A 16,459-nucleotide genomic window follows, 5' to 3' on the forward strand; every position below is an offset into this window, starting at 1 on the left:
TTAGTGTGTATATGTTAATCCCAACCTCCTAATTTATCTCTACCCCCCCACCTTTCCCCTTTGATAATCATGTTTGTTTTCTGTATCGGAGTCTATTCTGGTCTATAAATATGTTCATTTGTATCATACTTTAGATCCCACATATGATATATATTTTTATCTTTTTTCACTCAAAATGATAATCTCTAGGTGCATCCATGTTGCAAATGGCCTTATTTCATTCTTTTTTATGGCTGAGTAGTATTCCACTGTATTCATGTACATTTTCTTTATCCATTCATCTTGTCAATGGACTTTTAGGTTCATTCCATTTTTTTTTTCATTCCATGTTTTGACTCTTGTGAATAGTGCTGTTATGAACACAGGGGTGCATGTATCTTTTCAAATTAGAGTTTTGTCCGGATATATGCCCAAGAGTGGGATTGTAGGATCATACAGTAACTCGATTTTTCGTTTTTAAAGGAACCTCCATACTATTCTCCATAGTGGTTGTACCAATTTACATTCCCATCAACAGTACAAGAGGGTTCCCTTTTCTCCACACCCTTTCCAGCATCTGTTATTTGTAGATTTTTTGATGATGGCCATTCTGACCAGTGTGAGGTGATACCTCATTGCATTTTTGATTTATATTTCTCTAATAGAATAATTTTAAATTTATTGGGTTGTTTTGAGGATCAAAGTTACCAAAGCTGTGAACTGCCTGGCATGCAACAGGACCTCAGAGTGTTGACTCCTTTCCTTAGTTTTGTGACACTTTATGCAATCATTTTATTTACAGTGACTTTTATGGACTCCTAAGTATATCAGAGAAAATGTTACCCCAATTAACAATACCCTAAGTTTCATCCAAACTGTGGATGCTGTGCTGTAAAACAAAACCACATATTAGCATGTGAATCAGTTGCAGCCAATATTGTGGTTAATCAGGCATTGTATGTGCTCCCTCACCCAGCGGAATACCTTGTGCATATTAGGTCTTTAATAGAATTTCTTGTTGAATGATAGCCACAACCTCCAAGTGTGACATCCTCAGTTCCCCTTATACAATTTTTTAAAAAATTTACTTATTTATGACTGCATTGGGTCTTCATTGCTGTGCAAAGGCTTTCTCTAGTTGTGGTGCTTGGGCTTCTCCTTGCAGTGGCTTCTCTTACTGCAGAGCACAGGCTCTAGGCCCGAGGGCTCAGTAGCTGTGGAACATGGGTTTGTCCCCGGCATTGGCAGGTAGATTCTTAACCACTGCAGCACCAGGGAAGTCCCACACCTTATATAATTGATTTTAGTAATAAGCTTTATTATACTCAATGCAGAAGTAACTTCAGGTTTTATTCTACAAACTTTTTGGTTATTTGGATCCCCAAATACGTCACGTTTGTTCCTTGTGCAGCAATCATAGTAGTGCTTCTTGACTCCGAATGATGACCTTTACTGTTTAAAAGAAAAATGCTCCCACGTCTGATTTCGTTTTTACTTAAGGCTTTAAACGCCCAGCTGGTTGTTCGTAGAGCCGAGGCCTTCTGCGCACCCTGTAATTTTTCCAACCTGGACAAGGACAAGAAGGCCATCAGGTCCCACCTTCCGCGGCGAGAGGCTGCCTTTGTTTCCTCTCTGCAGCCAATGGCTAACACACATTTCAGACAGGAGGCTGCAGTGGGTGAGTCACCCTCCGCAGATCCGCCAGGCTCCGCGCGCAGCCACCTCGCTCCCGACGCCCCGGGAAACGGCTCCCGGCACACCCGGCGGTTCTGACTGGGAGCAGCCGTTCCCACATGCCCGACCTGGGTCCCGATGGACGCCGACCTGCGCCAGACCCGGGCGCCCGCAGTAACCCGCCGCCGTGAGTACCCGCGGGCCCTCAGCGCCCCCGCCCCACCTCCCGGCCCTTCGCGGCGTCTCCAGATGGTCGCCGACCTCGCGGGTCGAGGCCCCGGCGGTCTCGGGGTCGAACAACAACACCACGCCTCCACCACCTCCGCAACCCCCTTAAGGCCCCCTGACCGCACTGGCGGCGCACTGGCCTTCCTTCGCGGGGCTGGATTTCCGGCGGTACTAGCTTGGGGCGGAGGCGGGACTTCCTGCGGCGCCTGCGTGTAGTGGATTTCCGGCGCGGGGCTGAGGGAGAGCCGCGACTTCCGGCGCCGGAAGTGTGGGGCGTCGGGCTGCCGGGTCTTAGAGCTGTTCGTCCGCGTCCGTCCCCGGCGCCGCGTGGCTGGGAACCCACGGGCGGCAGCGCACGGCCCGGCTGGCACTGCGCGGTGGCGGGTTCGGCGGCGGCGTGACAGGTGAGTGCCGGCCTGCCATCTTCAGCCCGGGACGGGTCGCCTCTCTGTGTGTGGCAGCGGCCTCGCGCCGGGCGGGGCGTGCCTGTGGGGGCCGGCGGCCTAGTGCCCTCGGACCCCGCGCCCTCTGACCCCGACCGCGCGACCCCGAACCTGGACCGCGTCTCCCCCGAACCCGCGCCCCGACCTGGACCGCGTCCCCCTCCGACCCTGAGCCCGGCCGGGTCTTGACGTGGTTGGAACGCGCGCCCCTCGCCCAGAGCGGCCTGTGAGGCGGGTCCTTCGAGGCGCCCGGGAGTCTCCCGCCCGCAAGCGCTCAGGAGCCCGGGAGCCGTGGGCCCCTTAGCGGGTGTGGGGCCGCGGGAGGGGCGCCGCGACCTTGAGCAGGAGTTGCCGCGGGTCCGTGTCCACCCTCGCGTCCTGCAGAGTGCTCGCACGGAGGAATCGGCGAGTGTCCTTTCTCCTCAGAGCTTTGGACAGCCGCGCGCACCTGTTGTGCCCTGGCCTTGAGCTGACACCCCAGCCCCTTCCCCCAGGGGTACCGACAGCCCTCTGAATTCCCTAGTCCTGGTTTTACTAAGAAGATTTAGCAATTACGTATTTCGTCCGCGGTTCAAGGACCTTAACAATTAAGGTCTTTAAACAGTCTTGGTTGTTTTCCGGTTATCATGCCCCCAGTCCCGTCTCACGACCAGAGCTGGTGAGCGTGTGTTTCGTGCCTTCGACTGGGTCAACGATAGGACACCTTACCCGGGTTGACCGAGGGTGGACTGCGGGGCTGCCTCTGGTTGATGTCGCTCAGCAGTTGAGTTTGGTGTTTGCACAATGAAATGCTATGGAAAACTCTACCGACCTTTTTGTGGAAGTCCAGTCACGTTTTGTATTTTTAAGTGTCACATGCAAATTATATCCTTTAACCATTTTGTACACATGATTAACGTTCATGACGTTTACTATTCAGGCAGGTGTTTTTCTCTTGCTAAAAGAAAAGTGTTTAAAAATTCCACTGGATATGGAATTGTGAGTAATGTTTTGTAGGTGGGGGTAATAGGCATGTGGCAGTATATAGCAAGGACAAATGAGTTGGACAGAAGGAGAGTTTATATTAAATTCATTTGTTTGACCGATAGGATAGGGAGGTGGGATTTTTGGAGGGGACTATTTATACTTTTTTGAATGTGTTTAAAGAACCAGTAGGACCTTTTAGTCACATAAACCTTCTGTTTAAAGTGGTCATATGCCCTGTGATACAGGGTTAGTATGACTGTTTTGAAGAAAGATGGTTATCTTGGAATTTCGGGCTTCTGTTTTAGTTTGTATTGAGGTGAAACAGTGCATAGTGGTTAAAGCAGCTTACTCACCTGTGTGAAGAAGTTTTCTTTTTACAGCTCCATGGCCAATTGACTAAGTGTTAGTCTGTTAGGTACTTGGGAACTGTACCTCACAGAGGTGTTGTGAGTATTAGTGACTCTGTAGTTACTGATCCATTTGAGCCTCACCACAGACTTCCCAACCCATCAGTATCTCTCCATCATTTCTTTTGTCTGTATTTCCCTTCTTGTCTAGCTTAGGTTCCACGCTACATCACTAAAGTATTCTTCTTACAAACACCTGCAACCTGCTCCATTCTCCATGATGTCATCCTGCAAAACCCCTCAACGTGTTATCAGACATTTAAATAAGATTTATGCTAACACTGACCCGTGGACTGAGGTGAACACGATAGATACGTCCCTTCCTGGGCTAAGGGCTTGTTCTCCACCAGGGTGAGCTGTGGAAGGAAGGAAGGAAGTGGTGGTGGGACCAGTGAAGACTGTGGGGAACAAGATGGAGGATGTGAATGAAGAGGCAAGAGTAAAATTTTTAAAAAGTTTCAGGAAAAAGATTGTGATAGATTAACAAAAAAAAGAAGAAATTTAAAAGAGGTTAGAAGAACTAGAGAAACCTACAGATCTAATTTTGGAAGAATTAGAAATTAGGTAAAGTTTAGCTGAAGAAATTACAGGAAGAGACAGAAATTGAATTAGCCAGATAATCTTTTTTTTTTGTTTTTTTTTTGCGGTACGCGGGCCTCTCACTGTTGTGGCCTCTCCTGTTGCGGAGCACAGGCTCCGGACGCGCAGGCTCAGCGGCCATAGCTCACGGGCCTAGCCCCTCGGCGGCATGTGGGATCTTCCCGGACCGGGGCACGAACCTGTGTCCCCTGCATCGGCAGGCGGACTCTCAACCACTGCGCCACCAGGGAAGCCCAGCCAGATAATCTTTGAATGTTAATAACACTGTGTGGCATAGGCATTATGAACCCATATTGACATATGACTTCACAGTTTAGAAAGTTACTAAGAGAGAAAATCAGTATAAAAAAATCATTTGAGGCCAGGTTTTGGGGAACCAAAACCTCTTCCAGATTTATAATTGTTTGAAATGTATGTGTTTGGTTGGAAATTGATCAATGGGAAAAGATGACCAGTGTATTGACTATTTTGTGAAGTGACCAACAAAAGCAGGCAAAGCCCAGAACAACACCATGTGGTTCATGGGGTTGAGGGAGGAGTTAAAGGCTTAGGGACAGGCAGAAGGTGAGGATTTTAAGTTAGTTGTGAAGAAGACTGCTTATTTCCTACTGAAGATACAGAGGCTGGAAATGCCGGTGATGTGATACTTAAGCGAAACAATTGTTGAGGTGAAAGGAGGGTTGATACTGCAATTTTCACGGTTCCTATCACCAATTTGTAGAATCTTGGGAATGCATTAACTTCCCAGTTTATGCTTACCAGATGCATAAACTTTCTACTGATGAAGTTCTTAAGGGAGGAAAGAGAAGCTCTTTGCTTCTTTATTTGCTTGATTGAAATGTCTAAAGGTAGTCTCCTTTTTTCTTGAGCTTTCACAGGGTGTAAATATGTTTGTTCCTTGATTGAGATGTCTAAAGATAGTCTCCTTTTTTCTTGAGCTTTCACAGGGTGTTAATATGTTTGTTCCTATAAAAAACATAACTTATAAACTGCGAAGTGACTATGATAAATCTCTGTGTTGAAAATCTTGACAACTGAGATGCTTTATGAAGTTAGTAATTTAATATGTATAATCACTGAAAAAGAGAATTATATTGACCTTTTTTTTTATGAAGAATATAATTTTTGGATAAGATTCCTTTAAATCAGTTTGATTTCTTGGTCAACTTTTGTGTATGGCACACTTAAATAGTCTCTAAATGTTTCCCTTAAAAAATTACTGGAATATTCTTCACTGGGATCATAGGAGTTGCTTAATAACGTAAATTTGTTATTTGAAATAATAATATTCAAATATTTAAAATTAAATATCAGTATCTTTTTTTGTGTATATTAAATTCTACCAACCACAGATTCTGCCATTGTGAGTTTTTCTTTATACCTTTGTTTCAACTATCTCTAATTTCTATAGCTCAGATTTTTCAGATAAATTTCATGAAAAAGATTCGTTGTCATTTTGTTGTGTCAAAAATTAATCGAAATTAATTTTTCCATATATCATGTAAGGGACTGATAGTTTTATTTTTTGTTGTCTGTATCTACCAGTAATATAACCTTTTTTTTCCCTTCTTGTGAAGAAGCGTAATAATGGTAAGGCATTGGACCTGGAGGCATGATGGAGTCAAACTGACCATCTTTACTGTCTGTGTAGACCTCTCCCAGATTTATACATGCTGCCTAGTTCTCTTTTCATCTCTAGACCCGTACACCTCCTGCTTCCTTGTATGTTAAATATTCAAAGACATTGCCAAAACATAATATATTCAGTATTAGGTCTTGGTTTCTTCTCCATATCTGCTGCCTCATCTCAGTAATCTGATCTCCGTTTCACCTACCTCTTGCCTCAGAAACAAGGGCTATCCTTGATACCTCTCTCTTCCCACCCCCAGCACCCCCCCATCCAGCCCATTCATCTACCTCTAATCTTAACTATCATCATTTATTGCCTAGACTGTTTCAGTAACTTCCTAACTGGCTTCATTCATGGTCATCTTATCTTTCCATGTATTTTTCACATAGCAGCCAATCTAGTGTTGCTTATTTGCTTAAAAACTTTTAAGTAGCTTCCTTTTTATTTTACGATAAACTGTAAACACGAAAGAACAGACTCTAAGCCTGTCTCTCCACTTATCTTGCACCATTCTCTCCATTGTTTGCTGTGTTGTAGCTATAGTATTTATTTTTTAATATCTCTGATAAACTAGTCTCGTTCCTGGCTCAGGACATTTGCACATGCTGTTCCTGTCCTTAAAATATTTACTCCCTTTTCTGTTTTCCACATGGTTAACTCTTAGGAATTCTTCAGTCTTGATTTAGATGCCAGTTTGTCAGAATGACCTTTGTAACTCTTTAGCTAATAGCTGGCCTCATAATATTTGCATATGTCTTTTGAAGCACTCATCACAATTTATAGCTTCTGTAATAAGTTATGAGATTGTGTGTTTAATGTCTGTCTTCCACCTCAACTCTAAGCAACCTGAGGGTAGGGGCCAAGCCTGTTCTTTCACCACAACATTCCCAGTACCTAGCTCATCTACAGATGAGAGCACTATTGATGAGTGACTTAATGAAATAATGCTGTTATTATCCCTGCTTTAAAGATGACACAGTTAAGCCTTAGGAAGGTGGTTAAGTAACTAGACCAAGGTTACACAGCCCGTCAGTGGTAGATGTAGCATTCATCCATTTCTATTCATGCATACATTCAACAAATATTTGAGGATGTGTTTATGTCAAGCCTAACAAATACAGTAGTGGCCCCAGTTAACTGTGCCCCCGTCCTCATTGTGTTGATGGTGTAGCGGGGGAGACATTCATTAAGTGAGCAAACTATAAATAAGATCTAAGTACAAACGTGGTGAGGATCATGAAGTGCTGTGACTAGCGCTTGTCAAGGGAGGCCATTTTGAGGAAGTAACGGTCAAGCTGAGGCTTCATGATGGAAAAGAGCCAACCCTTTGAGGGGTTGGGGTGTGGGGTGGGGGAGACTTAGGTTTGTATGACTCCCAAACTCATGTTCTTAACCATTGGGCTCTTCTATGGATTTTATTCTGAGTGGGTGTTTAACTTAATTGGGTTATTTATATCCATGTTATTCTACTAAATATCTGAAGTGCAAAACTATTTAGTTCCAGTCACTGTTATTTTTTAGGGAAGCAGAACGTTATTCAGCGTATAACCAAAACTAGTGAGTGAAATAAGGTGTGATGGATTACACAAATTCTTTCTCATTCTCCCATCAAGAGGTGGTCTCAGCCCTCTATTTGAATCTGGGTTGGCCTTGTGACCTGCTTTGACAAATTGAATATCCAAAAAAGTGAGGGGAATGGAAGATTTTTTTTTTTAATGAGAATTTTAGAGATAAAAAAGCAACCTTATTCCTTTTTTAAGTGTCCTTTTAAAAAAAAGGTTTGAGAGTTAAATTTTGTCTATATAATGCTACAAAAAGTAAGTGATAATTTTAATAGATTAATGGATTTCAGATTTTTAAACCTAAACACACAGAATTGACCAATTTGAATGTTTTTAGTGGGTTGTGAAACAAGACTTACTTTTCTGTTGCCATTTTAAACCAAGGCCTATACATGTCTAATTTGAGACTCAAAAGATCTCTGCCTTTGTAGTAGATGTACTTTTCCTATTCCTCCAAGTACAGCTAAAAACACTGGGCATTAAATACAGAAGAAACATGAGACTGAAAAGTGGAGAGAAGAAAGTAGACTGGCTAGATGTATGGGGACCTGAGAAATGATGCAGGGCTGAGTTTCCTGGGTTTTCTTTTTGCCCCATACATCCCGGCCTTGGGCCTGGAGAAACCAGCAACCCAGCAACACCAAAGGGCTCAGAGAAGCCCCAAGAAAAGCCAAAAGACCAGGAAAGAGACAGCCTGCCAGACAGGACATGTTTAGAAAACATTGTAGCCCCTGTCTCACCCTTACTATCAAAGGCAGGGTGGGGAATCTAGACTTTTACCCCTGACAGTCTTTATTGAGACAACACTCTGTGCTTGGTGGTATCAGTACGGAGCTGGGATTTTCATCTCTGTTGGGTGGTAACAAAGAACACCCTCCTTCTTCCTGTTGGGATGGCCTCAGAAGAAACTTAGTAGAGATTCAGGAGTTTTACCATCACCCGTGGTAATGAGGCCGTGTAGGGCACAGTAACAAAGCACCCCTGGTTCAGCGCCTGTGATACGAATAGAGGCCAAGGGAGAGGCTGAACTCTAACCCCGCCTGGCATTAACAAGGAGTACTTCCACCCAGATGAGTGGAAGCTGAGTGGGAAGCCCTCACTTCCATCTCCACCTTCTACATCCACCTGGCAGAAACAAGACTGCACCCTTGTTTGCCTGCTGGGGCAATGTCAGAAGAGGCCTGCTGTAATAGAAGACTGAAACCAGATCCCATGCCTGATAGCAGTGCCCACAATATTGAGGCTTAAGTGACAAGTATTTTAAAGCAGCCATCATAAAAGTTTTTCAGTGAGGAAATACTAACACTTGAGGCAAATGAAAAATAGAAAATCTCAGGAAGAAAATATAGGATATAAAGAAGAAACAAATGGAAATTTTAGAACTGAGAAGTACAGTAAATGAGCTTGTGGAATCAGTTCACTGATTCTTTTCCTGTCCTTTCCATTCTTCCAACAGCAGAATGGAGAGGACAGAGGAAAAGAATCAGTGAACTTGAAGATAAAACAATAGAAATTACCCAATCTGAACAATAGAGAGAAAATAGACTGGAAAAAAGTAAACAGAACCCCAGGGACCTGTGAGACTTTAACAAGAGACCTATCTTTCTTATCATCAGAGTCCCAGAAAGAGAGGAGAAAGACAGTGAGGCTGAAAATATGTTTGAAGAAATACTGGTTGAGTATCTCCCAAATTTGGCAAGCCATAAACTTACAGATTGAAAAAGTTTAGTGAAATCCAGGCAAGATAAACTCAAAGAAATCTATGCTGAGACACATCATAGTCAAGCTTCTGAAACCAAAGATGAAAAAGCAGTGAGAGAGAGAAATGTCCCTTTACCTATAGTGGATTTCTCATCACAAACTACAGAGGCCAGAAGGAAGTAGCACATTTTTCAAGTGCTGAAGGAAAAGAACTATCAACTTAGAATTCTCTATCAAGTGAAAACATCCTTCAAATGATTTGTCACCAGCAGACCTACCCTAAAATAATAGGTAGAGGAAATTCTCTAAACAGAAAGGAAATCATGTGGGAACACCAGGAAGGAAGAACAAACAATGGAAAGAAAAAATAAATTGGTAAATTCAGTAGACTTCCTTATCTGAAATTAGGTTTGAAGGTTGAACCATAGCCGTCTGATGTGGTTCTTAGTGTGTATAGAGGAAATACTAAAGATGATTGTGTTATAAATGGGGAGGGCAAAGGGACACACAGGAAGTAAGGCTTCTGCACTTTACCATTAACTGGTAGAAGTTGATGATCAGCAGACTGTGATAAGTTGTAAAGAGTTAATGAAAATCTAGAGCAGCCACTAAGAAAAATTATATGAAAGAGAGAAACTCAAAAACTAGATAAGTCAAAATGAAATTCTAAAAAATGTTCAAATAACCTACAAGAAGGCAGAAGAAAGAAACAAAATGAGAGAACAAACAATGAATTACGCACTATGCCCAAGAGGGATTTATTCCATGGATGCAAGGTTAGATCAATATTTGAAAATCATCAGTGTAATTGACCTTAAAAAAAAAGCCATGTGATCATATTAAATGATGCAGAAAAAACATGACAAAATTTAACACTTATGAAACTCTCAAAACATGAATAATAGAGGGGGACTTTCTCAACTTGATAAAACAATATTTACCCAAAACCTACAGCTAGCATCATACTTAATGGTGAAAACTGAATATTTTTACCTTGAGATCAGAATAATGCAAGGGTGTTTGCTATCACTTTCTAATTCAACAGAGTACTGGAATTTCTAGCCAGATCAATAAGATAAGAAAAGGAAATAAAGGCATACAGATCAGAAAGGAAGAAGTAAACTGTTCTTTTTTTACGTGACATAATAGTCTACAGAGGAAATGCCAGATAATCTACAAAAAAATCTCTAACTAATAAATGAGCTCAACAAGAACGTAGGATACAAGCTCAGTACACAAAAATCAATTGTATTTTTGTATACCAGCAATTAACATGTGGAGATGGAAATAAAAATAGTGTCATTTAAAATTGCTCAAAAATAAAAGTATAATCTTCAGGGTAATTTTGCAAATTTTATGGGAAAACTACAAAACTGAGGAAAGAAATCAAAGACGATCTAAAACCTGTATACCGTGTTCATAGATTGGAAGTCTCAACATAATAAAGATGCCAGTTCTCTCCAAATTGGTAAACAGATTAAACACAATGCCTATCAAAATCCTATCAGGATTTTTGTAGATGTGGACAAGATTATTCTAAATTTATATGGAAGGGCAAAGGAACTGGAATAGCTAAGACATTTTGAAAAAGATGTAAGTGATAGGAATCACTAATTTCAAGACAGCACAGAACAACGGAACAGAATAGGGAACCAAGAAATAATCCCATAGGAATAAAGCCAACTGATTTTCGATCAAGATGCCAAACTTTCTCAATTTAGTGTAGGATGGATAGTCTTCAGCATATGGTGCTAGAATAATTGGATATCACCAGAAAAAAACAACAACAAAACCCAAAAAACCTTGATCTAAACTTCACATCTTGTAAAAATATCAGCCCAAAAATAGCTCATAAATTTAGATGTAACCTATAAAACTAAAATTTTAAGAAGAAAACATAGAAAAACTTTGGGATTTAGGACTGGTCAAAAGTTCTTAGACATGACTCTAAAATTATCATTCTTAGAAGAAAAATAATTGATCAGTTGGACTTCATCAAAATTTAAAAGTTTTGGGAGAGTGGAGTTTGTGTGAATTATATCTCAATAAAGATTTTAAAAAATCTTTAGTTTTTTTTCTTTAAACATACAGCAGTCTCACTCTTGGGCCTTCATCCAAAAGAAGTAGAAACTTAAGTTCACACAAAAGCCTGCATATTATTGTCATAGTAGCTTTATTTACAATAGTAAGAAACTGGAAAGCACCAGAATTTTTTGCAGTAGCTGCACGGTTAAGACAGCTGTACTCCATCCACACTGGACAGCACCAGCAATCAGAAGGAGGTGGCTGTTGGCTCACATGGCAAGGGGACGGGTCCTGTGAGTGCTAAGCTCAGAATCTCCAGAGGGCACATACTCTGTGCTTGGCATTTGTATAACGTTCTACGACAGCAGAGTTGGGGGATGTATGGCTGTGGGGTGGGCTTCAGAAAAGGTGGGATACTCTACACCTTACAGAGTGAGGACCCAAAGATACTGTCAGTAGTTGAAGAAGGAAGAAACATAAGTACATACTTAAATTACATGCACTAAAATAGATAGATTGGGAGAAGGAGGGACCACTAAGAGCAAAAAATGAGTAGGTAATGTCCAAGACGTAAATCTGCAGTTGAAGAAGGAAAATCTCATGTGTAAATATATTTCTTAGAATCATATTAGCTGGGACTTCCCTTTTGGTCCAGTGGCTAAGACTCTGCACTCCCAATGCAGGGGGCCTGGGTTCGTTCCTTGGTCAGGGAACTAGATCCCACGTGCTGCAACTAAAGATCCTGCACGTGGCAAGACAGATCCCGTGTGCTACAACTAAGACATGGCTCAGCGGAAAAAAAAAATAATTAGCTAACAGTGATGTGATTATATTGGGAGGAGGAATTGATAATAGCAGGAAATGAGTAGATAATGTCCAAAATGGGTAAAGGACAATGTTTGCATTATGTGGATATTGGAATGCCGTGCAGGTATGCTGTGTAACGGCGGCCCTGACCACAGGTGTGTACTGGGAACATGGCTGGTTCCAAGCAAGAGGCATTGTGAGTATGAAGGAAAACGGGGAGCTTACGAACTGAAATACCCCGTTTGCGTTTTTTACGTTGACTAAAATGATATTATTTTAAACATATTGGGTTAGATCATTAGAATTTCACTTGTTCTTTTTTTAATGTGGCTACTAGAAAATTTATGATTACATGTGTGGCTTGCATTGGATTTCTCTTGGAGGGCATTGCTCTAGAATCTGTAGCCTGGAAAATTCAATTAGGATTGGTTCCCTCTGGGGAGTAGGCTGAGTCTGCCGAGAGTGGGCTAAGGGAGAGTTGTTATTTTAAGCCCTTCTTTGCTGTTGATTTTTTTTTAAAGGATGTTAATGAAGTTTGATAAAAAGTTACCTCTTTAATAAAGGCTGTGGTCTCTATCTTAAAACATGATAATTTATCACATTCTAATTTACATAATAAATGTTAACATAGTAAGGAAATTTGCAATGAAAAGTAATCATCTATTTTTCCTTCATTTCAGTTTGCTGTGTCAGAAATAAAGTACTTGTTTTTCCTGCTCCTGTTTAGCTTCTTGCAGGAGTGACCAGGATATCACCTTTCAGAAGTAATGCCCACAGAAAGCGGGAGTTGTTCAACTGCTCGCCAAGCAAAACAGAAACGCAAATCTCACAGCCTTTCCATACGAAGAACTAACAGCTCAGAGCAGGAGAGGACTGGCCTGCCGAGAGACATGTTAGAGGGACAAGTGAGTGTCTGGTGAAGATGTGGATCATGTTTGCAGTGTTTCAAACATAGCCAAATATATGCAGGTCTCCAAAGTAGAGAAAAAGTGTGGGTTACCAAAACACACAGCCTCCCTCATAAACCAGTTAAAACTACTGTCAACAGCTTACAACAGCTTACACAGAGACAGAATTCGGTTTCCAGGTTAATGTGTTTACAGTACTTAATAAAAAATGTGGGTGTGACAGTTTGGACTAGTTTTTATTCTTTGTACAGGTGAATTGACGGTGTAGTTAGGTTTTCTGTCTCAGAGTCTCCAGAAGAGAAGAGAATCAGGTATAATGATCTCTTTCTATTCTCTGCAGAGTTTTTGGAATCTGATGTTTCAGTAACTTTTCTTGGCTTTATCCTGTGTTTGCTGTAGTTGAGTGTGTTATCTGCTGTTTATTACATTATGTCTTTCTGATAATTTGGTACCACCTTTGATTAAATGATCTAATATTTTATTGATAAGTTTGCTTTTACTTTTCCTAGTTCCTTTATGATGAAGAAAATGTTAGATTTTTAAAAAAACATTGTCGTGAAGCCTAAATAAAATACATGTTATGATAAAATAAATTATAGCTACATCTGCTATATCTTTACATAGGCGTAAGTATATACGGAAAAAAATAAATACATATAAATTTATAATCATTCTTTTGCAATTAGAACTAATTCATCAGCCATAATGTTAAAGGAAAATATGGCTTAAATCTGAGAAACTGGCTCATTTGCATATTGACTTTGTTAGAAGCAAGCCGGGATGTGGAGGATGTGTTTCTAGGAGGCAGCTGTGTGTGCTTGGAACCTAGCGCCGCCTTTTCTGGCATGTGGTAAACGTTCACTTAATGTCCTCTTATGTGTTGACTGGATGAATAAATGAAATGGTTGCATTTTAACTTAAATTTGGAAATAAAATCATAGATTTAAGGGGCCTCCAAAATGGCTTTGATGTTTTTCGTGAGCTCGGATGGCCGTAGCAAAGCATCGCAGACTGGGAGCTTAAACTGCAGACACTGCTTACTCCCTGTCCTGGAGGCAGAAAGCTGGAGGTCCAGGTGTGGGCAAGTTGGTCCTCCTGAGGCCTCTCTCCTGGGTGTGGATGCCATCTTCTCCCTGTGTCCTCACAAGGTCGCCCTTCTGTGGGTGTCTGTGTTCTGATCTCTTCTCATAAGGAATGTTTGAATCAGAGCTGTGCAGTGGAACTTCTGTGATGGAATGTTGTAGATCTGTGCTATCACATATGGGAACCAAGAGCCACATGTGGCTAGTGGGACTGAGGAATTTAAAAAATTGTAATTAACTTACTTTTAAATTTAGTCAAATGTGTCTGTTGGCTACCCCCTTGGATAGTGCAGGTAGTCTAAGATACTTTTAAGTTGTTAGATTTACTTAAATTTCAAGCAGTGACAATTCTACAGCCGTGTCTGCTGGCATCTTCTGTTGGTAACACCATGTTCTCAGGGCCTTCTGCACTGTCCCCGTTGTGATGTAGAGCCAGCAGGTAGTTGCATCTTGGGGTAACCCTTTATGAGGGTCATTCAGAACCCTGCGGGCGGGTCGGTGCCTGCTGGTGGACGAGGAGCTCCCTTGTGGGCTGGTGGGGGTGCTCTGCCCAGTTCCGTGGCAGCAGGACGGTGGTGAGGGCGTTGGGCATGGGCACTTGGCATGGTAGGCAAGGGGCAGACTTCGGGTGCGAGAGGCCAATGATCAGGGCATCTGAGTGGAGCCGTAGGTCATTACCCTAGACAGGGCTGCAGTCAAGCTGTCAGTTCTTGGGGAGTCTTTATGGGAATTTTGTGTCTTGGATTCACGAGTCGGAAGCATTTGAGGCACTGGTGCTTGGCTCAGAGGTGGGAGGCCCGTGTCTACACCGGGAAGCATCAACTGAGGCCGGGAAAGGGGCCTCCTGCCTCCTCTTTCACGTCGGCTGTGACAAAACACAGATTCTTTTAGAACTTTACTGAATCGTAGCTTTTGTGTCATGAGTTTTCTCAAATGATACCAGAAGTTCAGCACCTCTCACTTGGGGGCAACCGCAGAGCTGGGCTGTGCTCCGCTTGCCTCTGGTCGAGAAGTTCCCCTTTCACTGCACGTCTCCTTGATTGTCTTTATTTTATCAAGTGAAGTTAATGCTGACATTGTCTCCCTTTACAATTACATCTTACATGAAGCTGCATTTACCATTCGAAGTAAAGGTAACGTTTCAGTTGCTGAATAATGATCTTAACATTAAATACTGTGAGGGTAGGTGAGTAGGAATTGATACACAGAAGAGGAGATTGGCCTTGGGAGGGGCCCACAAGGCTCTCAACTGGTGCCGCCCCCGCCCCCTTGAGGAGGGCTAAGTGGATGAGGGGTGCGGGAGAATGGGCAGGGGGAGGCCACAGGCAGGTGGACAGGGTGTCAGACGTTAATCGTGATGGTTTATTTTGCGTTCGTTGTTATTTTAAGATGTCGTTTCTTTTTTTTCATTGGTATTTTAGAGGGTTGTTGAGAGAGGCTTATCACCAATTCTCCCAGATTGAATTTTTAAACAAGTGGCGTCACATATCTTTAAGTAGCTTGTAAAGTTGATGTTCATGTACTGTGATTATTTCAAAACATGTTGCTAAACGTTGGTATCATTACAGATCATTTTGCCTAAAATTCCTATCTTCCTAAGAAGTTAATCTGAGAAAGGATTTAATAAACATTATGTCTTATTTTTGTATTTGCAACTCATTAAACATCAAAAAGTTTATGCTGCATATAAATTTGAAAACTCACTTGGAAAATTACATTGGCATCAGTTAACCATTGAAACATTATTTTAGAAATATCTTTTAAGAATTTCGTTTGAAAATAACTCTTAAGTGGTAGGGTGGGGCACATACAAAATATTGTCTAGGCCGCACTCTCAGGAGGTTGGAGTGGAACATAGCCTCTGTCAGTACCAGCAGTGCCTGGAAAGTGAGTGCCTAAGAACACAGTTGGTGCTTAGGACACCGGGCCCAGGAAGCTGCTGCTGCTGCTTCCTTTGACTTCCTGCCTGGTGGGGGCAGGGTGCTGGTGGTGGGCAGAGCACCTGCGAAGGCCTGGGAGCTTCCACGTGGGTGTTTTCATTTAGCCGATACACGTTTTGCTCTTACAGCTGAGGGTTCTTTTCCCTCCTTACAACAATCTTCTAGGTATTGAGTAGAGTTACAGGAAATGATCCAATTTATTTTGCTTGAAGCACAGTGAACATGAGGACTGTAAGGTACATCTTCTATTAGTAAACAGCTTATTAAAATTAATTTATAATACCATATTCTAGAGCTTAAAGGCTTTTTATAACTTCATTTTCTACAAATTTGGGAGTTTTTGAATAAGGTATGCTTGTTTCTTTCCTTGTGAAAGGAAGTTACATGTTTGAAGACATGCTTGGTCTTAAATCTCATGCCATCTTGGGTAGCCATTTATACAATTTGATTTTAGTTTCATCTGTAGAAATTAGAAACTTTAAGTTCTTTGAGTGTTTATGTATAAGA

The 16,459-nt window shown here is 41.9% G+C and overlaps 1 protein-coding gene across 2 annotated transcripts in view; it reads left to right on the forward strand.

The window, feature by feature from the left end:
• Positions 1–2,149: 2,149 nt before the first annotated feature.
• WDR37 (WD repeat domain 37) overlaps positions 2,150–16,459 on the forward strand; it is a 58,817-nt gene continuing 44,507 nt past the window's right edge. For both annotated transcript variants that reach the window (XM_082649304.1, XM_082649305.1), the window contains exons 1-2: positions 2,150–2,285; positions 12,750–12,927. In XM_082649304.1, the coding sequence (XP_082505430.1) occupies positions 12,790–12,927 (138 nt within the window). In that variant the 5' untranslated portion in view covers positions 2,150–2,285; positions 12,750–12,789. The remainder of the gene's footprint in view (positions 2,286–12,749; positions 12,928–16,459) is intronic.

This window comes from Grampus griseus (assembly GCF_964374135.1).
Source record: "Grampus griseus genome assembly, chromosome: 2".
Taxonomy (NCBI): Eukaryota; Metazoa; Chordata; class Mammalia; order Artiodactyla; family Delphinidae; genus Grampus; species Grampus griseus.